The sequence below is a fragment of the Saimiri boliviensis genome, chromosome 3, assembly GCF_048565385.1.
Source record: "Saimiri boliviensis isolate mSaiBol1 chromosome 3, mSaiBol1.pri, whole genome shotgun sequence".
NCBI classification, from domain to species: Eukaryota; Metazoa; Chordata; class Mammalia; order Primates; family Cebidae; genus Saimiri; species Saimiri boliviensis.
The window spans coordinates 123,928,548-123,952,464 of NC_133451.1; the positions used below are offsets into that span (position 1 = coordinate 123,928,548).

The window sequence follows — 23,917 nt, forward strand, 5'->3', positions numbered from 1 at the left end:
CCGCCATCTGGTTGAGCAGGCACTTCTGTAGAAACAAAAATAGATTAGTGGTTGCCTAAAGCTAGAGGAAGGGGACAAATGAGGAGTGACTACAGGGTTTTTTTGGAGATATGAAAATGTTCCATAATTGATTGTGGAGATGTTTACACAACTCTTTGAATATGCTGAAATCATTTAATTGTACACAAAGGTAAGCTGCATGATATGTGAACTGCATCACAGTAAAGTTCTTAAAAAGGAAAGAATCAGCCGGGCACAGTGGCTCACGCCTGTAATCCCAGCACTTTGGGAGGCCAAGGCGGGTGGATCACGAGGTCAAGAGATCGAGACCATCCTGGTCAACATGGTGAAACCCCGTCTCTACTAAAAATACAAAAAAGTAGCTGGGCATGGCGGTGCGTGCCTGTAATCCCAGCTACTCAGGAGGCTGAGGCAGGAGAATTGCCTGAACCCAGGAGGCGGAGGTTGTGGTGAGCCGAGATCGCGCCATTGCACTCCAGCCTGGGTAACAAGAGCGAAACTCCTCCTCAAAAAAAAAAAAAAAAGGATAGAATCATATGTGGAACTTTAAAAAAATTTGGTAGCTGGGCGCGGTGGCTCACGCCTGTAATCCCAGGACTTTGGGAGGCCAAGGCAGGTGGATCACAAGGTCAAGAGATCAAGACCATCCTGGTCAACAGGGTGAAACCCTGTCTCTACTAAAAATACAAAAAATTAGCTGGGCATCGTGGCTCGTGCCTGTAATTCCAGCTACTCAGGAGACTGAGGCAGGAGAATTGCCTGAACCCAGGAGGCGGAGGTTGCGGTGAGCCGAGATCGCGCCATTGCACTCCAGCCTGGGTAACAAGAGCGAAACTCCATCTCCAAAAAAAAAAAAAAAATTTGGTGTCTGAGCCTAACCTGCCTTCCCTCCCCCAACTCATGTGCTAAATATTCTGATTCATTTGAAGCTCCACATAGATGGGTGGCAGTCTGAGTTGACAGTCACTCCCTTTATTGGGACTTGTCTCATCCCATGCTGTTTCTTCCCCCCCACCCCCCGCCTTTTTTTTTGAGACAAAATCTCACTCTGTCATCCAGGCTGTAGTCTAGTGGCACGATCTCTGCCTCAGCCTCTCAAGTAGCTGGAGCTACAGGCATGTGCCACCATGCCCAGCTAATTTTTGTACGTATTTTTAGTAGAAATGGGTTTCCCCATGTTGGCCAGGTAGTCTCGAACTCCTGACAAGTGATACACACACCTCAGGCCCCCAAAGTGTTGGGATTACAGGTGTGAGCCACTGCACCTGGTCCCAAACTTTTATATATTTATCTGCTTGGTGAAGTTTTCGTCTACATGTCCCACAGACACCAATAAGATCAGAATTGAACTGAACATTATTTTCTTCTAAATTTCCCTCTATCCTAACCCTCCACTTCTAGCTCAGTTAACAATACCAGCCTGCATCCATGATAAGTCAGAACCCTAGAAATGTAGGTGTCATCTAGCTTCTTCTTTCTTCTTCAACTGGATAGGATTGGTGATCAGTCATCAGTCTTATTTGGTCTACCTGTCTTTGAACTTTGTCTCTTTTTTTTGGTCCCTGCCACTGCCTTGGTTGGGTACTCATCATCTCTTGCATGACTACATCCATAGACACATTACAGGTCTCTTTCCCTCTGTCCACTCATTCATATTCCTTATTCCTGCCAATGTGACCTTGCTCATAGTTAACTCTATTAACAGTTTTCCTGCCCAGAGTTTTCTAATGGCTGAGGGCAAAAAAAAATCTAAAGTTTTATTGTGGCATAAAAAGCTCTCTTTTTCTTTTTTTGAAACAGAGTTTTGCTCTTGTTACCCAGGCTGGAGTGCAATGGTGTGATCTCAACTCACTGCAACCTCTGTCTACCTCCTGGATTCAAGTGATTCTCCTGCCTTAGCCTCCTGAGTAGCTGGGATTACAGGTGCTCACAACCATGCCCAGCTACTTTTTGTGTTTTTACTAGAGACGGTATTTCACCATGTTGGCCAGGCTGGTCTTGAACTCATGACCTCAGGTGATCCACCTGCCTTGGCCTCCCAAAGTGCTGGGATTACAGACGTGAGTGACCATGCCCAGCCTAAAAGGCTGTCCTTGAATGGCCTCTACCATCTGCTCTTCAGGGATGATGGTGAGATCCTTTCAATGACTGCCAGTTGCTCTGAGGATAAAATCTAAATGTCTTAGGCCAGGCTCGGTGGCTCACACCTGTAGTCCCAGCACTTTGGGAGGCGAAGGCAGGCAAATCACTTGAGACCAAGAGTTTGAAACCAGCTGGCCAACATGGTGAAACCCCATCTCTACTGAAAATACAAAAAAATTAGCCGGGTGTAGTGGCATGCACCTGTAATCCCAGATACTTGGGAGGCTGAGGTGAGAGAATTGCTTGAACTTGGGAGGTGGAGGCATTGATTGCAGTGAGCTGAGATTGTGCCAGTGTACTCCAGCCTGGGCGACAGAGCAAGACTCCATTAAAAAAAAAAAAAATGCTAAATGTCTTGCATGACACAACAGTCACTCCTGATGCCTTCACTGCCCACCTTCCCAGCCTCACCCCGTGTCTATACATTCTCACACCCATACATACATGTACCTTCTCAAGACCATAGCACTCGTTCAGACTCCTCCTGCACCTGAAGCACCCTTCTTTATTCTCCTAGTCTGTGTGATTAATTCCTGTGTTAATTCTCAAGGATGGGCTCAAGCTCTATCCTCTTTCCCCTCTCTAATACCGCCTGTTGAGTTACACACTGCTTTCCAGGGCAAACAGCAGCTTGACAACTCCTCGTGCAAGCTTCTTGCACAAGCTTCTATTGAAGGTACTTTCTAGGCTGTCTTAGATAGGCTTATGGACTGGGCGCAGTGGCTCACGCCTGTAATCCCAGCACTTTGGGAGGCCGAGGCGGGTGGATCACGAGGTCAAGAGATCGAGACCATCCTGGTCAACATGGTGAAACCCCATCTCTACTAAAAATACAAAAATTACCTGGGCTTGGTGGTGCGTGCCTGTAATCCCAGCTACTCAGGAGGCTGAGGCAGGAGAATTGCCTGAACCCAGGAGACGGAGGTTGCAGTGAGCCAAGATTGCGCCCTTGCACTCCAGCCTGGGTAACAAGAGCGAAACTCCGCCTCAAAAAAAAAAAAAAAGATAGGCTTATTATGTATATTTTCCCCTGGACCAGAGGAAGTCATGATTTCTGAATTAAATGGCTGGCTAGTTGCTCAACTTCTCTGGACTTCACTAAGCGGGTAATAAGAGCATCCATTTCATGCAGGTGATTATGAGAACTGAATGAGGGCATCCATGTAAACCATTTAAACTGTGCCTCATGTGTTCCAAGTGTGAGTTAAATGTCAGCTATTATTGCTATTTTCAGTGCTAATGTAATCCCTGTATTCAGGGCTTAGTACAGGCCTGGCACATAATAGACTGAAATAATCGAGGATGTTAATAAGAACAGCAAATTAGCATAATTTGAAAAACTGGAAATAGACTTTTTTTTCAGAATTAGATCTAATAATGACTTTTATTATTTTAGTGAAAATCCGGAAATTTAATAAAGCTAAACCAGAGCCTGATATACTTGAAGAAGAAAAAATCTATGCTTACCCCAGCAATATTACCTCAGAGACTGGATTCAGGTAAGATTTAGGTGAGAATTAAAATAATTGAGTTTTAAGGCCAGGCGTGGTGGCTCAAGCCTGTAATCCCAGCACTTTGGGAGGCCAAGGCGGGTGGATCACGAGGTCGAAAGATTGAGACCATCCTGGTCAACATGGTGAAACCCCGTCTCTACTAAAAATACAAAAAAAAAAACTAGCTGGGCGTGGTGGTGCATGCCTGTAATCCCAGCTACTTAGGAGGCTGAGGCAGGAGAATTGCCTGAGCCCAGGAGGCGGAGGTTGCGGTAAGCCGAGATCGTGCCATTGCACTCCAGCCTGGGTAACAAGAGCGAAACTCCGTCTCAAAAAAAAAATAAAATAAAATAAATAAAAATAAAAATAAAAATAATTGAGTTTTTTCCCTTAGAAAGCTAGAAACCATTCTGATGCTTAGAATTTATGACCCTGTATTTGTACTTTCACAATTGTTTGATCTGTTTATTTCTTTTCAGCTGTGGTAAAATCAAGTCTAAATCAGGACATGTAAATTTATTAAATAGGTCATATATTTGATTCAAAAGTTAGATTAACCCACTTAGCTGACCTATTTAACCTCTCAAGAGCTTTTGACATCATTAATTGGTTACTCCTTCCTTGAAGCATTCTTTTTTGTAAATGTCTTATTTTTTTTTGAGATGGAGTCTCGCTCTGTTGCCCAGGCTTAAGTGCAGTGGTGCGATCTCGGCTCACTGCAACCTCCACCTTCCAGGTTCCAGTGATTCTCCCACCTCAGCCTCCTGAGTAGCTGGGACTACAGGCATGTACCACCATACCCAGCTAATTTTTGTATTTTCTAGTTGAGATGGCGTTTCACCATATTGGCCAGGCTTGTCTTGAACTCCCAACCTCAGGTGATTCTCCTGCCTTGGCCTCCCAAGGTGTTGGGATTACAGGGTGGCCAGGCATGAGCCACCCTGCCCAACCTGTTCTATTCTTTTTAATGGATGGAGTCTCTCTGTGTTGCCCAGACTGGCCTCAAACTCCTGTGTTCAAGCAATCCTCCCACTTTAGCCTCCCAAACAGCCAGCCTGGTCTGCCCTTCCTTGTTTCTATCACAGTCTCTCCCTAAGTGACTTCCATGGCTTAAAATATCATTCATATCTGTTGGAGATCTTGGGGCTAAGGTAGTTGTAAAAACTATATAGGCCGGGTATGGTAGCTCACACCTGTAATCTCAGCACTCTGGAAGGCTGAGGTCGGTGGAACACTGGAGCCCTGGAGTTCAAGACTAGCCTGAGCAACATGGCAAAACTGTGTCTCTGCAAAAAATACAAAAAAGTAGCCAAGCGTGGTGGCAGGTACCTATGGTCCCAGCTACTCAAGAGGCTGAGGTGGGAGGATTGATTGAGCCCAGGAGGTTGAGGCTGCAGAGAGCGGAGATCATGCCACTGCATTCCAGCCTGGGTGACAGAGTGAGACCCTTTCTTAAAAAACAACAACAAAAAAAACTATATAAACAAAAAATGAGGTGATTATTCTAGGTAAATCAGAAGGCTGATTTCCATGGCTTAACTGTGGCTAATATTTAGGTAGTGATATTGCAGATTCTGAATATTGATTTAATCCAAAATTGTAATACTGCTTACTGGATTGAAAGGCTGCAAGAAAGAAGACATAAATGAGTATGTATGGCCAGGTGCGGTGGCTCACACCCATAATCCCAGCACTTTGGGAGGCCAAGGCAGGTGGATCACGAGGTCAGGCGTTCAACACCACCCTGGCTAACATGGTGAAACCCTGCTTTTACTAAAAATACAAAAAATTAGCCAGGCCCGGTGGCAGATGCCTGTAATCCCAGCTACTCGAGAGACTAAGGCAGGAGAATCGCTTGAACCGAGAAGGCGGAAGTTGCGGTAAGCTGAGATCGTGCCATTGCACTCCAGCCTGGGTAACAAGAGCGAAACTCCGTCTCAAAAAAAAAAAAAAAGCCGGGCGCGGTGGCTCAAGCCTGTAATCCCAGCACTTTGGGAGGCCGAGGCGGGTGGATCACGAGGTCGAGAGATCGAGACCATCCTGGTCAACATGGTGAAACCCCGTCTCTACTAAAAGTGCAAAAAATTAGCTGGGCATGGTGGCACGTGCCTGTAATCCCAGCTACTCAGGAGGCTGAGGCAGGAGAATTGCCTGAGCCCAGGAGGCGGAGGTTGCGGTGAGCCGAGATCGCGCCATTGCACTCCAGCCTGGGTAACAAGGGCGAAACTCCGTCTCAAAAAAAAAAAAAAAAAAAAAAAAAGGTTGGGTGCGGTAGCTCACGCCTGTAATCCCAGCACTTTGGGAGGCTGAGGTGGGCAGATCACCTGAGGTTGGGAGTTTAAGACCAGCCTGACCAACATGGACAAACCCTGTCTCCACTAAAAATATATAATTAGCCAAGCGTGGTGGCACATGCCTGTTATCCCAGCTACTTGGGAGGCTGAGGCAGGAGAATTGCTTGAACCCAGGAGGTGGAAGTTGCGGTGAGCCGAGATTTTGCCACTGTACTCCAGCCTGGGTAACAAGAGGGAAACTCTGTCTCAAAACAAACAAACAAACAAAAAGAAACTTTATAGATGAATAAAAGAGATACTTTTAAAAATACTTATTGAAATAAATATAGTTTAATTTGTTGGCTTTTAGTAAGGCCAGTTTTTGAATTAGTGTCATTTTAAAATTAGCTCTTATAAACTGAACTGTTGTTAGGCATAGGTGTGAAGTGGCAATACAGGTGTGACAGTGTTGAGTGAGGATGGACACTGCTTTTTCTTACAGTGTGGTATATAAATACTTAATGAATAGCCGGGCGCGGTGGCTCAAGCCTGTAATCCCAGCACTTTGGGAGGCCGAGGCGGGTGGATCACGAGGTCGAGAGATCGAGACCATCCTGGTCAACAAGGTGAAACCCCGTCTCTACTAAAAATACAAAAAATTAGCTGGGCATGGTGGTGTGTGCCTGTAATCCCAGCTACTCAGGAGGCTGAGACAGGAGAATTGCTTGAACCCAGGAGGCGGAGGTTGCGGTGAGCCGAGATCATGCCATTGCACTCCAGCCTGGGTAACAAGAGCGAAACTCCGTCTCCAAAAAAAAAAAAAAAAATACTTAATGAATAAAAAGAAAAGCCGGGCGCGGTGGCTCAAGCCTGTAATCCCAGCACTTTGGGAGGCCGAGGCGGGTGGATCACGAGGTCAAGAGATCTAGACCATCCTGGTCAACGTGGTGAAACCCCGTCTCTACTAAAAATACAAAAAATTAGCTGGGCATGGTGGCGCGTGCCTGTAGTCCCAGCTACTCAGGAGGCTGAGGCAGGAGAATTGCTTGAACCCAGGAGGCGGAGGTTGCGGTGAGCCGAGATCGCGCCATTGCACTCCAGCCTGGGTAACAAGAGCGACACTCTGTCTCAAAAAAAAGAAAAAAAAAGAAAAAAGGGCAAAAAACAAAAGCAAAACAAAGCCGGGTGCGGTGGCTCAAGCCTGTAATCCCAGCACTTTGGGAGGCTGAGGCAGGTGGATCACGAGGTCAAGAGATCAAGACCATCCTGGTCAACATGGTGAAACCCCGTCTGTACTAAAAATACAAAAAATTAGCTGGGCATGGTGGTGTGTGCCTGTAATCCCAGCTACTCAGGAGGCTGAGGCAGGAGAATTGCCTGAACCCAAGAGGCGGAGGTTGCAGTGAGCCGAGATCACGCCATTGCACTCCAGCCTGGGTAACAAGAGCGAAACTCCGTCTCAAAAAAAAAAAAAAAAAAGCAAAACAAAATATTTAATGAGCTGCAAGTCCAAGGTTCTTCATCCTGGGATGGTTATCTCTGTCCTACAGTGTAAGCTGATGATATCGTGATAGTTCTAGAATCCTTTACCCTCAGTTTCCTGAGGCCCGATTATACCCTCTTGAATTCTCAGTATGTACAGAACTACAAAAATGGAGGTGTCTTTAGTGAAATGGATTATTTCCCCTAGAAAATACAATCTTTTTTGGCACTTTCTTTTTCTTTTTTTGAGATGGAGTCCCACTTTGTCCCCCAGGCTGGAGTACAGTGGCATGATCTCGGCTCCTGCAACCTCGGCTTCCCAGGTGCCGGTAATCTCAGCTACTCGGGAGGCTGAGGCAGAAGAACCGCTTGAACTTGGGAGGCGGAGGTTGCAGTAAGCCAAGATCATCCCACTGCACTCCAGCCTAGGCGACAGAGATAGTCTCCATCTCAATAATAATAATAATGTGGTTACATAGTCCATTCCTGTAACCATGTTATTTATAAGCATAACTATTTATAATTATTTCTAAGAAGAAATCTTCTTTGTTCACATGGGACCATTCTATATTGCTTATGCTGAATTCCTCACCATCCCTTGAAATATTTCCCTTTTAGCACATAGAATATATGAGTAAAACATATCAAATAACAGCTTATTTCTTGAATAGGCAATTTTTAGTCACAACATTAAAATTCATCTGGCGTATTTTGTCATTATCATTATGATCATCACTATTTCTAGTACTAATCTCTTATATTAGTGGAAGGAAATTAAAAATACTTTATAGCTATTACTTCTGAGCAGTGAGACCAAAGTGGGTTGGGGCAGTAGCATAGGAAGGAGTTAGATTTTGTTTTGTTTTGTTTTATATACTTATGGACTATTTTTCTTTGCGTCAAGTGTAAAATACATTTTTGTGGTATGGGGGAAAAAAGGAGAAATGCAAAAAGAAACAAATGCCATACACTAAAAAAAAATGTTTCTCGGCCGGGCGCAGTGGCTCACACTATAATCCCAGCACTTTGGAAGGCCGAGGCAGGTGGATCACAGGTCAAGAGATCGAGACCATCCTGGTCAACATGATGAAACCCCATCTCTACTAAAAATACAAAAAATTGTGGCCGGGTGCAGTGGCTCAAGCCTGTAATCCCAGCACTTTGGGAGGCCGAGGCGGGTGGATGATGAGGTCGAGAGATCGAGACCATCCTGATCAACATGGTGAAACCCCATCTCTACTAAAAATACAAAAAATTAGCTGGGCGTGGTGGCATGTGCCTGTAATCCCAGCTACTCAGGAGGCTGAGGCAGGAGAATTGCTTGAACCCAGGAGGCGGAGGTTGCGGTGAGCCGAGATCGCGCCATTGCACTCCAGCCTAGGTAACAAGAGCGAAACTCCGTCTCAAAAAAAAAAAAAAAAAAAAAAAAAAAATTAGGTGGGCATGGTGGCTCACGCCTGTAGTCCCAGCTACTCGGGGGGCTGAGACAGGAGAATTGCTTGAACCCAAGAGGTGGAGATTGCAGTGAGCTGAGATCACACCATTGCACTCCAGCCTGGGTAACAAGAGCGAAACTCCATCTCAAAAAAAAAAAAGAAAAAAAATGTTTCTTATGGTCAGAGTTGTCTATTTTAATCATCACTTGATTATTGAATGATTTTGTCTTATCTTCAAATGCCATTTAAGTTGATCACTTATATTCAATTATCTTACTCTAACAATTTAGGATTTTTCTTATTTATTTATTTATTTTGAAATGGAGTCTTGCTCTGTTGCCCGGGCTGCAACCTCTGCCTCCCAGGTTCAAGCGATTCTCCTGCCTCAGCCTCCTGAGTAGCTGGGATTACAGGTACACGCCACCATGCCCGGCTAATTTTTGTAGAGACGGGGTTTCATCATATTGGTCAGACTGGTCATGATCCGCCTGCCTTGGCCTCCCAAAGTGCTGGGATTACAGGCATGAGCCGCGGCCAGCCTACAAATCCTTTTTTTTTTTTCAGACAGAGTTTCGCTCTTGTTACCCAGGCTGGAGTGCAATGGTGCGATCTCAGCTCACTGCAACCTCCGCCTCCTGGGTTCAGGCAATTCTCCTGCCTCAGCCTCCTAAGTAGCTGGGATTACAGGCACACGCCACCATGCCCAGCTAATTTTTTTGTATTTTTAGTAGAGATGGGGGTTTCACCATGTTGACCAGGATGGTCTCAATCTCTTGACCTCGTGATCCACCCGCCTCGGCCTCCCAAAGTGCTGGGATTACAGGCTTGAGCCACTGCGCCCGGCCAAATCCTTCTTAAATAAAGCAATGATGGCCTTTTTTAAAACTTAGAGTTATGAAAGTTTATAACATTTTAAATTTATTTCAAGAGTAGAAGTTACGAAAATGATTTATGGAAAAAATAGTGTTTGCTAATATTGCCCTGGCTTCTGACAGCTAGGAAAAGGTAACAAATACAACATGCTTTACTAAAAACCTAAGTTTGCAGAGACACTAATGAGTATTGGTGAATATGTATAACCCACTTATATCTTGATTATTTGCAGGACTATTTCAAGCCTAGAAGAAATTGTTGAAAAGCAAGGAGACATCATTGAATACCTGAAGCGCCACAATGCGCTGCTGAGTAAGCGATTGTTGGCTCTCTCTTCCTCGGACCTGGGCTGTCAGCCAAGTAGAACATAAAAGGCTCACCCTCATGACAGCAATTGCAGAGAAACCCAGAGTAATTCAAACTAACTGACTACGGGACAAGCTGCCACAGGGAACTGCAGCATTTGCTGAATAGCATTTTACACTGTTCGTTGGAAACCTGAATTTAGTTCTGACTTCTGTGGCCGTTTAAAATATAGGATTTGACTGGGCATGGTGGCTCATGCCTATAATCCCAGCAGTGTGGGAGACCAAGGCAGGTGGATCACCTGAGGTCAAGAGTTCGAGACAACCTGAGCAGCATGGAAAACCTTATGTCTGCTAAAAATACAAAATTAGCTGGACATGGTGGCACATGCCTGTAGTCCCAGCTACTCGGGAGGCTGAGGCAAGAGAATTGCTTGAACCTGGGAGGCGGAGGTTGCGGTGAGCCAAGATTGTGCCACTGCATTCCAGCTGGGCAACAAGAGTGAAACTCCATCTCAAAATAAGTAAATGAATCAAATAAAGTAAAATATAGGGCTGTGGGTCACTTGAAAAGTGCCTGTAGAAGCCCTGATAACTTGAGGAGAATGTCTGTTTTATTGAACTTCTTGAACTGATTTAACTGCTTGGTTTATCCTAGAATCAGAGGCTAAACAACTCCATAGTCAACATTTTTCTACCTGACACTGAACCCTGTAATGATTTGGTTATGAATAGGGGAAGCCTAACAAGACAATCTATTTTAAACAGCGTTTTAATCAAATAAGTTCTTCTCACTTTTAAGCTGTTGAAAGAAGTCATTATTGCTTAATGTTTTTCCTGCAGAGCGTTACCATGTATTTTATATGCCTATGTGGTGTTGAATGACATCATGGGCCATGTAGCTTTCATAGAGAATTTTCTCACCATTGGACTGAGATCTTACTAGGTAGCATACTATGCAAACTCCTACAGCTTTCTATTCTCAAGAAATAAGAGGCCAGGCGCGGTGGCTCAAGCCTGTAATCCCAGCACTTTGGGAGGCCGAGGCGGGTGGATCACAAGGTCAAGAGATCGAGACCATCCTGGTCAACATAGTGAAACCCCGTCTCTACTAAAAATACAAAAAATTAGCTGGGCATGGTGGCGCATGCCTGTAATCTCAGCTACTCCGGAGGCTGAGGCAGGAGAATTGCCTGAACCCAGGAGGCGGAGGTTGCGGTGAGCCAAGATCGCGCCATTGCACTCCAGCCTGGGTAACAAGAGCAAAACTCCATCTCAAAAAAAAAAAAAAAAAAAAAAGAAAAGAAGTAACAAAATAGAAAAATGAAAAAACAATTCTTAAAAGTTTATTTCTCATACTTTAAGTTCTGGAGTACGTGTGCAGATCATGCAGGCTTGTTACATAAGTATACACGTGCCCTGGTGGTGGTTTGCTGCATCTGTTGCCCCGTCATCTACATTAGATAATTCTCCTAATCCCATCCCTCCCCAATCTCCCCACCCCCTGCTATCCCTCCTCTAGCTTCCCATCCCTCAGACCTCAGTGTCTGATGTTCCCCTACCTGTGTCCATGTGTTCTCATTGTTCAACATCCACTTATGAGTGAGAACATGTGGCATTTGGTTTTCTGTTCTTGTGGATCCCTTCCTTACACCTTATGCAAAAATTAACTATAGATGGATTAAAGATTTAAACATGAGGGCTAACACTATAAAAACTCTAGAAGAAAACCTAGGCAATACCATTCAGGAAATAAGCATGGGCAAGGACTTCGTGACTAAAACACTAAAAGCAATGGCAACAAAAGCCAAAATAGACAAATGGGATCTAATTAAATTTAAGAGCTTCTGCACAGCAAAAGAAACTATCAATAGAGTGAACTGGCAATCAACAGAATGGGAAAAAATTTTTGCAGTCTATCCATCTGACAAAGGGCTAATATCCAGACTACAGAGAACTTAAATTCACAAGAAGAAAACCTCATCAAAAAATGGGCGAAGGATATGAACAGACACTTTTCAAAAGAAGACATTTATGCAGCCAGCAAACATATGAAAAAATGCTCATCATCACTTGTGATTAGAGAAAAATAATTTAAATGTTAAACATTCTATTCACCAGGCTGGTAATTGTGCCAGTACTGTGGATACAAAAATAAAAGACTCTGATTGGTAGCTTACATTCTGAAGAGACTGAGGACTAGATTTCCAGACTTTGTGCTAAGTGCAGTAAGGACAGTAGGCCCAACGTGCTGTGCCAGATCCACGAGGGGACACCCTGGGGACGGGATGGTAGAGGTGTAGGAATGCCAGGCGAAACAATGAGTAAAGCAGCAAGGCAAACAGCCACAAAATATCACAGCACTGTGTGTAGCTGGAACCAAAAGTGTGAGGCAGGACCTGGGTGGAGAGGGACAGGGTCAGAGCTTGGAGGGCCTTGATACTGTGCCGGAGACCCGCACTTTATCTTGTTGATAATGGGATCCTCTGAAGGATTTCAAGCAGGAAGTGACATCAGTTTTAGTTTCAGGAGTATCAGATCCTAGTTCAATATGGACAAAATATAAATGGCAGAAAGATATGGCCCTGAACTAGGGTAGGTATAGTAAATCTTTTGTTATAAGTATATATGTGTATATGTATATAGATAGATACAGGTATATATATATATATATATATGTATATGTATATGTATATGTATATATAATCACGGCATCATGACTTAGAAAGTTAAAAGCTTATTTTTTTTTAATGGCAATGTGGAAAAAGATAAAGCAAAAAAATTATTTGAAATCTCACTACCAAGGAATTATACCAATGTACACTTTTTTTTTTTTTTTTAGTCTCACTCTGTTGCCCAGGCTGGAGTGCAGTGGCGTGATCTGGGCTCACTGTAACCTCCTCCTCCTGGGTTCAAACAATTCTCCTGCCTCAGCCTCCCAAGTAGCTAGGACTACAGATGTGTGCCACTATTTTTTAGTATAAACTACTAAAAATTTTGTATTTTTAGTGTGAGCCAGCACACCCAGTCTCCATATCCTTACTAATAGTGGGTGTTATCTTATTTAAATCTTGACCCATCTGATGAGTATGTCATTGTTTCAGATTGCATTTCTTTGGATACTAACAAAGTGTTAAACGTGTTTTTTCCAAATTATTTGGTCATTTATATAACTTTTATGATATGTATATTCAAGTCCTTTGCTTAGTATTGTCCTGTGATATTCTTTTTCTTAACAAATATAATCTTCTGAGCAGGCATGGTGGCTCATACCGGTAATCGCCAGCACTTTGGGAGGCTGAGGCAGGCAGATCGGTCAGGAGTTCGAGACCAGCTTGGCCAACATGGTAAAACCCTGTCTCTACTAAAAATACAAAAATTAGCCGGGCATGGTGGCAGGTGCCTGTAGTCACAGCTACTCAAGAGGCTGAAGCAGGAGAATCGCTTGAACTCTAGAGGTAGAGGTTGCCGTGAGTGAAGATCATGCCACTACACTCCAGCCTGGGTGACAGAGGGAAACTTGGTCTCAGAAAAAAAAAAAAAAAAAAAAAAAACAAACAAAAAAAAACACACATGGTTGTTTTTTTTTTTTATACACACACATATATGTATAATATGTATATATCTGCCCACCTTGGCCTCCCAAAGTGCTGACGTGAATTTTAGTATATCCAGGCTTCTGCCATAGGCCCTCTTTCTTCTTTCAAGGATTCAAACAAAAGTTTTTTTTTTTTTTTTTTTTTTTTTTTGAGACGGAGTTTCGATCTTGTTACCCAGGCTGGAGTGCAATGGCGCGACCTCGGCTCACCGCAACCTCCGCCTCCTGGGCTCAGGCAATTCTCCTGCCTCAGCCTCCTAAATAGCTGGGATTACAGGCACGCACCACCATGCCCAGCTAACTTTTTGTATTTTTAGTAGAGACGGGATTTCACCTTGTTGACCAGGATGGTCTCGATCTCTCGACCTCGTGATCCACCCGCCTCGGCCTCCCAAAGTGCTGGGATTACAGGCTTGAGCCACCACGCCCGGCCCAAACAAAAGTTTTATTTGAGACTTTTATACACACACACACACACACACACACACACATAAAATCTTCCTTTATATATTAAAGATAGTCCTCATGTTTGTTAGAAATACATCTTACTTACACTGGTTATTCTAGTTAGGAAAAAAAAAAAAATCCTAGTTTGTTATTTTGGGTTCTTTTGTCATTTACTTTTTAGTTTAAACACTGCAGCCTGGATTCTTCCTCCCCCAGCACTGGTGAAAAAGTTTACAATAATGAATCACCAGAGCCACGTTGGATATCTTCTTTTTCTTTTTGGAGACAGGCTCTTTCTTTTTTCTTTTTTTTTTTTTTTTTGAGACGGAGTTTCGCTCTTGTTACCCAGGCTGGAGTGCAATGGCGCGATCGCGGCTCACCGCAACCTCCGCCTCCTGGGTTCAGGCAATTCTCCTGCCTCAGCCTCCTGAGTAGCTGGGATTACAGGCATGCGCCACCATGCCCAGCTAATTTTTTGTATTTTTAGTAGAGACGGGGTTTCACCATGTTGACCAGGCTGGTCTCGATTTCTCGACCTCGTGATCCACCCGCCTCGGCCTCCCAAAGTGCTGGGATTACAGGCTTGAGCCACCGCGCCCGGCCCCGGAGACAGGCTCTTTTTATCTCTCAGGCTGTGCCCTGACGTGCTCACAGCTCACTGCAACCTCTGCCTACCAAGTTCAAGCGATTCTCCTGCCTCAGCCTCTGGAGTAGCAGGGATTACAGGCGTGAGCCACTGCATCTGGACTGTTTTTTTGCCTCAGCCTCTGGAGTAGCAGGGATTACAGGCGTGAGCCACTGCATCTGGACTGTTTTTTTTTCTTTCCTTTCCCTTTTTTTTTTTTTTTTTGGAGACAGAGTTTTACTCTTTTCCCAGGCTGGAGTGAAGCGGTACAATCTTGGCTTACTAAAATCTCTGCCCCCTAGGTTCAAGCGATTCTCCTGCCTTATCCTCCTGTGTAGCTGAGATTATAGGTGCCCGCACCTGGCTAATTTTTGTGCTTTTAGTAGAGATGGTTTTTTTTTTTTTTTTTTTTTTTTTGAGACGGAGTTTTCGCTCTTGTTACCCAGGCTGGAGTGCAATGGCGCGATCTCAGCTCACCGCAACCTCCGCCTCCTGGGTTCAGGCAATTCTCCTGCCTCAGCCTCCTGAGTAGCTGGGATTACAGGCACGCGTCACCATGCCCAGCTAATTTTTTTGTATTTTTAGTAGAGACGGGGTTTCACCACGTTGACCAGGATGGTCTCGATCTCTCGACCTCGTGATCCACCCGCCTCGGCCTCCCAAAGTGCTGGGATTACAGGCTTGAGCCACCGCGCCCAGCTAGAGATGGGGTTTTACCATGTTGGCCAGGCTGGTCTCAAACTCCTGACCTCAGATGACCCCCCTGCCTCCGCCTCCCAAAGTGCTGGGATTGCAGGCATGAGCCACCATGCCCGGCCATATTACACCCTCCTATATATATTTTCTTTATGTGATTTCCAGGTCAGCACGGTCTTTTGGTTTCTTTCCACCCTGTTGGTGACTTCTTCTCAGTCTCCTTTGCTGTTTCTTCTTTTTCTATACTCATTTTAATGTTTATATTCAGTAAAATTCACTGTTGGCATATAGTTCTATGACTTTTGAAAAATGGTCATAAAGTTGTATAACCAGTAGTACAATAGTAATAGGGTGAGACTTTGGGGATGTTGAGATGAGGAGAAAGTATTTTGCGTGTGGGACAGATGTGCATGTTTGGGTCCAGAAGATGGACTGTAGTAGACAAAATTATGTCCCAGCCCCAAAGATGTTTATATCCTAATCCCAAGAAACTGGGAATCTTTTAATTTACATAACAAGAGAATTTGCAGTGTAATTAAATTAGGGACTGAGAAAGACAGTGAGATTTTCTTTAATCAGCTGTGTGGGCCTACAGTAATTTAAAAGATTCCTTTTCTGTTTTTGTTTGTTTGTTTTTGAGAAAGTTTTGCTGTTGTTGCCCAGGCTAGAATGTAATGGCATGATCTTGGCTCACTGTAACCTCTAACTCTCAGGTTCAAGCGATTCTCCTGCCTTACCCTCCCAAGGAGCTGGGATTACAGGCATGCACCACCATGCCTGGCTAATTTTGTATTTTTAGTAGAGATGGGGTTTCACCATGTAGGTCAGGCTGGCCTGGAACTCCTGACCTCAGGTAATCTACCTGCCTCATCCTCCCAATTAGCTGAGATTACAGGCATGAGCCACCGTGCCCAGCTTCTGTTTACCTTTTAAATTTAATTTTTTTTTTTTTTTTTGTAGAGAAGAGGACTCACTATATTATACAGGTTAGTCTGGAACTTCTGGCCTCAAGTGATCCTCCAGCCTCAGCCTCCCAAAATGCTGGGATTACAAGTATGAGCCGCTATGCCCATCCAAAAGGAGGCTTCTAAAAAGCATGAAGATACAAGAAAATATTGTGGACCAGTTTTACAATTGTGGTATAGGAAATGACTTTCCAAATGATTTAAAACCAGAATCTACAACATGTTTAATGTTTTGTAGTAATTTACATTAAGAAAAAAATTTTTAATTGAAAAAAATTACGTGTATCAGGATTAAAAACAGAGGTCAGGAGATGGGAAATCCCTCAATTTCTCATAAGGAATTTACAAGACCTATATGTGATCTCATGCACTCCTCCTTACCTTTTTTTTTGAGACAGAGTTTCGCTCTTGTTACCCAGGCTGGAGTGCAATGGCACGATCTTGGCTCACCGCAACCTCCGCCTCCTGTGTTCAGGCAATTCTCCTGCCTCAACCTCCTGAGTAGCTGGGATTACAGGCATGCACCACCATGTCCAGCTAACGTTTTGTATTTTCAGTTGAGACGGGGTTTCACCATGTCGACTGGGATGGTCTCGAACTCTTGACCTTGTGATCTACCCACCTCGGCCTCCCAAAGTGCTGGGATTACAGGCTTGAGCCACTGCGCCCGGCCTTCTTCCTTACCTTTTAAAAATTTTTGTTTTTTTTTTTTTTTTTTTTTTTTTGGAGACGGAGTTTCGCTCTTGTTACCCAGGCTGGAGTGCAATGGCGCGATCTCGGCTCACCGCAACCTCCGCCTCCTGGGTTCAGGCAATTCTCCTGCCTCAGCCTCCTGAGTAGCTGGGATTACAGGCACACGCCACCATGCCCAGCTAATTTTTTGTATTTTTAGTAGAGACGGGGTTTCACCATGTTGACCAGGATGGTCTCGATCTCTTGACCTCGTGATCCGCCCGCCTCGGCCTCCCAAAGTGCTGGGATTACAGGCTTGAGCCACCGCGCCCTGCCAAATTTTTGTTATTTATGTTTTTACAATTCCACTGGAACCTTTTTTTATTTTTTATTTCATTTTTTGAGATGGAGTCTTGCTCTGTCACCCAGGCTGAAGTGCAGTGGGGTAACATCCACCTCCTGGGTTCAAGCGATTCTCCTGCCCCAGCCTCCTGAGTAGCTGGGACTACATACCCAAGCCACCATGCCTGGCTAATTTTTGTACTTTTAGTAGAGACAGGATTTCATTGTGTTGGCCAGGCTGGTCTCGAACTCCTGATCAAAGGTGATCCGCCTGCCTTGGCCTCCCAAAGTGCTGGGATTACAGGCATGAGCCACGGCCCTCAACCAGGAAATTTTTTTTTTAAATCAAGGAATTACCTGTCCACATGTCAAAGGTTGAACATTCCTCTTGTGATTTGTATACCATCCTCTTTTTTTTTTTTTTTTTTTTAGACGGAGTTTTCGCACTTGTTACCCAGGCTGGAGTGCAATGGGCGCGATCTCAGCTGACCGCAACCTCCGCCTCCTGGGTTCAGGCAATTCTCCTGCCTCAGTCTCCTGAGTAGCTGGGATTACAGGCACGCGCCACCATGCTCAGCTAATTTTTTGTATTTTTAGTAGAGACAGGGTTTCACCATGTTGACCAGAATGGTCTCGATTTCTTGACCTCGTGATCCACCCGCCTCGGCCTCCCAAAGTGCTGGGATTACAGGTTTGAGCCACCGCGCCCAACATTTTTTTTTTTTTTTTTTTTTTTTTTGAGGCGGAGTTTCGCTCTTGTTACCCAGGCTGGAGTGCAATGGCGCGATCTCGGCTCACCGCAACCTCCGCCTCCTGGGTTCAGGCAATTCTCCTGCCTCAGCCTCCTGAGTAGCTGGGATTACAGGCACGCGGCACCATGCCCAGCTAATTTTTTTTTTTGTATTTTCAGTAGAGACGGGGTTTCACTATGTTGACCGGGATGGTCTGGATCTCTTGACCTAGTGATCCACCCGCCTCGGCCTCCCAAAGTGCTGGGATTACAGGCTTAAGCCACCACGCCCGGCCTTTTTTTTTTTTTTTTTTTAAGAATGTAGAAAATAGGCCGGGCGTGGTGGCCCAAGCCTGTAATCCCAGCACTTTGGGAGGCCGAGGCGGGTGGATCATGAGGTCGAGAGATCAAGACCATCCTAGTCAACATGGTGAAACCCCATCTCTACTAAAAATACAAAACATTAGCTGGGCATGGTGGCGCGTGCCTGTAATCCCAGCTACTCAGGAGGCTGAGGCAGGAGAATTGCCTGAACCCAGGAGGCGGAGGTTGCGGTGAGCCGAGATCGAGCCATTGAACTCCAGCCTGGGTAACAAGAGCGAAACTCCGTCTCAAAAAAAAAAAAAAAAAAAAGAATGTAGAAAACAAGAAAATCTTCCCTTCCTTTTTTTTTTTCAGACTAGTCAAGTGCAGTAGTGAGAAGTGAGGAAAGAGTAGAACAAGCAGTTCGATCTGTAACTGACTGTGAACAATCAACTGAGATAACTCACTACCTTCGGACCAGCCCTCCCTTCCCTTTTGGCAGTCTTCCCTGTCTCATGCCAGTTTGGATGGCAAATACTTCTACTTCCTTGTTCAGTTAAGTTTCTGTTTCTTTTTTCAGTCCCCACCTAACAGGAGTTTTTTTTTTTTTTTTTTTTTTTTTGATAGAGTCTTGCTCTGTCACCCAGACTGGAACGCAGTGACACAACCATGCTTCATTCACTGTAGCCTCAGCCTCCCAGGCTCAAGCGATCCTCCCACCTTGGCCTCCCAAGTAGCTAGGACTACAGGTACATGCCACCACACCTGGCTAATTTCTTTCTTTCTTTTTTTTTTTTAAGAAAGAAAGAGAGGCCAGGCACGATGGCTCAAGCCTGTAATCCCAGCACTTTGGGAGGCCGAGGCGGGTGGATCATGAGGTCGAGAGATTGAGACCATCCTGGTCAACATGGTGAAACCCCGTCTCTACTCAAAATACAAAGAATTAGCTGGGCATGGTGGCACGTGCCTGTAATCCCAGCTACTCAGGAGACTGACGCAGGAGAATTGCTTGAACCCAGGAGGCAGAGGTTGCGGTGAGCCGAGATCGCGCCATTGCACCCCAGCCTGGGTAACAAGAGCAAAACTCTATCTCAAAAAAAAAAAAAAAAAAAAAGAGAAATAAAATAATAATAAAAGAAAGAATAAAGAAGAGGAAGAAAGAGAAAGAGGAAGAGGGAGAGAGAATGAGGGTGTATACCATCCTCTTTGCTAGTGGAACTTTAAAATTGTAGTATTCGCCGGGCGCGGTGGCTCAAGCCTGTAATCCCAGCACTTTGGGAGGCCGAAGCGGGTGGATCACGAGGTCAAGAGATCGAGACCAACCTGGTCAACATAGTGAAACCCCGTCTCTACTAAAAATACAAAAAATTAGCTGGGCATGGTGGCATGTGCCTGTAATCCCAGCTACTCAGGAGGCTGAGGCAGGAGGAATTGCTTGAAGCTGGGAGGTGGAGGTTGCAGTGAGCTGGCATCATGCCATTGCACTCCAGCCTGGATGACAAGAGCAAAACTTTGTCTCAAAAAAAAAAAAAAAAAAAAAAAAAGAAAGAAAGAAAGAAAGAAAAAGGCCAGGTGAGGTGGCTCACACCTGTAATCTCAGCACTTGGAGAGGCCGAGGCGGCAGATCACCTGAGGTCAGAAATTTGAAACCAGCCTGACCAAGATGGCTCCAATTTTAAGGAAATGGACAGTTAATAATATTTATAGGTCAATAGCTAGTTTCTCAAGTCTTAAGAAATTTGAAACTAGCCAAAATACACAATTTAACTGAATTTTAGACAGGAGAGTAGGGATGAATATGTTCATTCAACTGTAAGTGTGCCCAATCAAATGTCAGGTAGAAACGGCAGAGTCATACAGAAACCGTAACTCAGAACATACGGATAAAAGGAAACATTTTTACTTGTTCTTTTTATTTAAGGTACAAAGAATAGTACATAAACTGAAATGTCCATCACGTAGACACAATAATTATTGATATTTTGCCACATTTGCTTAATTGATTGTATTATTTTTTTTTTTTTGGCTAAAGCTCTTTAATAAAAATCACAGAAATACAATTTCACCCCTAAATATTTCACTCTGGATAAAAGCATTTCCTAAATCATAATGCTATCACACCTAACAGAATTAACAGCCCTGTTATCACCTAATGCCCTGCCATATTCATTTTCCTGAGTCAGAAATGTCTTTTTTGGGTTGGGCCTGGTGGCTCATGTCTATATTTCTAGCACTTTGGGAGGTCAAGGATGGAGGATCACCTGAGGCCAAGAGTTCAAAATTAGCTTGGTCAACATAGTAAGACTCAGTCTCTACTAAAAAAATAAATAAATTAATTAAAATTGCCTGGGGCAGGTTGGGCACAGTGGCTCATGCCTGTAATTCTAGCACTTTGGGAAAGTGGAGGCAGGAGGATCACTTGAACCTAGAAGTTTGAGCCCAAGCTGGGCAACAAAGTGAGACCTCATCTCCTCAAAAAATCAAGTTAACTGGGTAGCAGGTGCCTGTAATTCCAGCTACTCAGGAGGCTGAAGCAGGAGAATCGCTTGAACCCAGGAGGCAGAGGTTGCAGTGAGTCAAGATCGTGTCATTGCACTCTAGCCTGGGCAACAAAAGCGAAACTCCATCTCAAAAAGAATAAAAAGTTAACTGGGCATGGTGGCATGCATGCCTGGGGTTCCAGCTACTCAGGAGGCTGAGGTGGTAGGATTGCTTGAGACTGGGAGGTCGAGGCTGCCGTGAACATGATCCTGTCACTGCACTCCAGCCTGGGTAACAGAGGCAGACCCTATCTAAAAAAAAAAAAAAAAAAAGCTAACTGTGATGGTGTGAGCCCATTATTCAGAGGCTGACGTGAGACAATCCCTTGAGCCCAGGAGTTAAGTTCAAGGTTATGGTAAGCTATGATTGTGCCACTGCACTCTAGCCTGGGCAACAGGGTGAGACCTCATCTCTCAAAAAATTTAAAAAATTAAGTTAACTTTGGTGCATACAAACACATATAACTTCATCTTCATAGCTTCAAGCCCACTACCAGACGTTAGTGGAATCTAGATATAAACCCAGATCCTTCCGGTTAAGTTAGTGTAGCATCCTGAGAGTTTAAGCATGTAACTGTGGACATCTCTTTTTTCATAGTCAGAGGGAAAAATAATACCTTATTACTTCCTGTGTATGTATAAAGCATTCCATTGACAAACCATTTATGGGGCTGGTTTTGTCAGTGATTGAAGGTACCCCTAGACATCTTTTTACCACTGGCTGATTCACCTTAACTAGGATACTTTTTTTCTCAAAACTGTTTTCTTTTCTTTTCTTTTTTTTTTTGAGACGGAGTTTCGCTCTTGTTACCCAGGCTGGAGTGCAATGGCACGATCTCGGCTCACCGCAACCTCCGCCTCCTGGGTTCAGGCAATTCTCCTGCCTCAGCCTCCTGAGTAGCTGGGATTACAGGCACACGCCACCATGCCCAGCTGAATTTTTTGTATTTTAGTAGAGACGGGGTTTCACCATGTTGACCAGGATGGTCTCGATCTCTTGACCTCGTGATCCACCCGCCTCGGCCTCCCAAAGTGCTGGGATTACAGGCTTGAGCCACTGCACCCGGCTCTTTTTTTTTTTTTATTGCATTTTATTTTTGGGGGTACATGTGAAGAACATGCAAGATTGTTGCATAGGTAAACACATGGCAGTGTGGTTTTCTGCCTTCCGTCCCCTCGCCTGTATCTGTCATTTCTCCCCATGCTATCTCTTTCCACCTCCCCACCCCCATCCCTCCCCCATTTCCCCCCAACGGACCCTAGTATGTAGTGCTCCCCTCCCTGTGTCCATGTGTTCTCATTGTTCAACACCCGCCTATGAGTGATATCCAAAGGATTATAAATCATTCTACCATAAGGACACATGCACACGAATGTTCACTGCAGCACTGTTTACAATAGCAAAGACGTGGAACCAACCCAAATGCCCAACGATGATAGACTGGATAGGGAAAATGTGGTACATATACGCCATGGAATATTACACAGCCATCAAAAACTGTTTTCTTAATTTTAAATCCTTTTTTTTGGTTAACAACCTACTGCCTACATGTCAGAATTGTTGTGAAAATACTGCAACTTCTGGGACATAGTTAGGGCTCCATAAATGTTAGCCATCTTTGAAAGAAAACATTCTGAGTCAACATAGGTACACCATCCTGCCCAGTGATTCATCTTTTAGTCTCTGACATGGTGTCTAACAATAATGTCCATTAGTAACAAGATTTTCCAGTTCTCTCCAGTGTCATAACAAGTCACTCTCTTCAAAATACTATGCACAGAATACAGGAAGAAATGAAATAGCAAATAATACAGGAAGAAATGAAAATTATGTGACGCAGAAGGTTTCTAAGAAATCTAACGTAGTGAGTGCCACCAGTAGGTGGCTTCTGGAGATAACAGAAAAAAAAAACTGTTAAAGCATCCCATGTTAAAAGCTAAAAATGGTAGCTGGGCTCGGTGGCTCAAGCCTGTAATCCCAGCACTTTGGGAGGCCGAGGCGGGTGGATCACGAGGTCAAGAGATCGAGACCATCCTGGTCAACATGGTGAAACCCCGTCTCTACTAAAAATACAAAAAATTAGCTGGGCATGGTGGTGCGTGCCTGTAATCCCAGCTACTCAGGAGGCTGAGGCAGGAGAATTGCCTGAACCCAGGAGGCGGAGGTTGCGGTGAGCCGAGATTGCGCCATTGCACTCCAGCTTGGGCAACAAGGGCGAAACTCCGTCTCAAAAAAAAAAAAAAAAAAAAAAGCTAAAAATGCTCACCCTCTCCCTGTGGTCCCCACTCCACCCCTTTAAATTGTGCCCTGTTAGCTAAGGATTACAGGCTGCTCCCTGCCTAGTATGTGTCAGGAATAGCACAATCCAACCTTTACACTGAGAAGGCAAAGTTGAAAAGTTTGTTCTAGTTCATCCCCTGGAAGCTCCATCTGCACTTTCTGAAAAACAGAAATAATCACCCTTCTACTCAGCGATGCACCAAGTCCATGAACACGATCGGTAACCCCCACAACATTCCTGAAAGGTAGCCATTCCTAGCACTGTTCATAGATAATTGTTGGAGCAACATAAAACTTTCTTTCTTTTTTTTTTTTTTTTTTTTTTTGAGATGGAGTTTCGCTCTTGTTACCCAGGCTGGAGTGCAATGGCGTGATCTCGGCTCACCGCAACCTCCGCCCCCTGGGCTCAAGCAATTCTCCTGCCTCAGCCTCCTGAGTAGCTAGGATTACAGGCACGTGCCACCATGCCCAGCTAATTTTTTTTTTTGTATTTTTAGTAGAGACGGGGTTTCACCATGTTGACCAGGATGGTCTCGATCTCTTGACCTCGTGATCCACCCGCCTTGGCCTCCCAAAGTGCTGGGATTACAGGCTTGAGCCACCGCGCCCGGCAAAACTTTCTTTTTGGAAACTGTGAGAGAGAAAAAACTAGAGGGATTATATCTGTAGATACATTAATACAATAGTGTCCAC

The 23,917-nt window shown here is 44.5% G+C and overlaps 1 protein-coding gene across 4 annotated transcripts in view; it reads left to right on the plus strand.

The window, feature by feature from the left end:
• The window catches only part of TMEM192 (transmembrane protein 192), a 38,171-nt gene extending 24,993 nt beyond the window's left edge, over positions 1–13,178 (plus strand). For 2 of the 4 annotated variants that reach the window (XM_039479221.2, XM_039479220.2), the window contains exons 5-6: positions 3,560–3,662; positions 9,953–13,178. In XM_039479221.2, the coding sequence (XP_039335155.2) occupies positions 3,560–3,662; positions 9,953–10,091 (242 nt within the window). In that variant the 3' untranslated portion in view covers positions 10,092–13,178. The remainder of the gene's footprint in view (positions 1–3,559; positions 3,663–9,952) is intronic. The other 2 variants (XR_012516958.1, XM_039479222.2) reach the window with 1 other exon arrangement.
• The last annotated feature ends 10,739 nt before the right edge of the window (positions 13,179–23,917 follow it).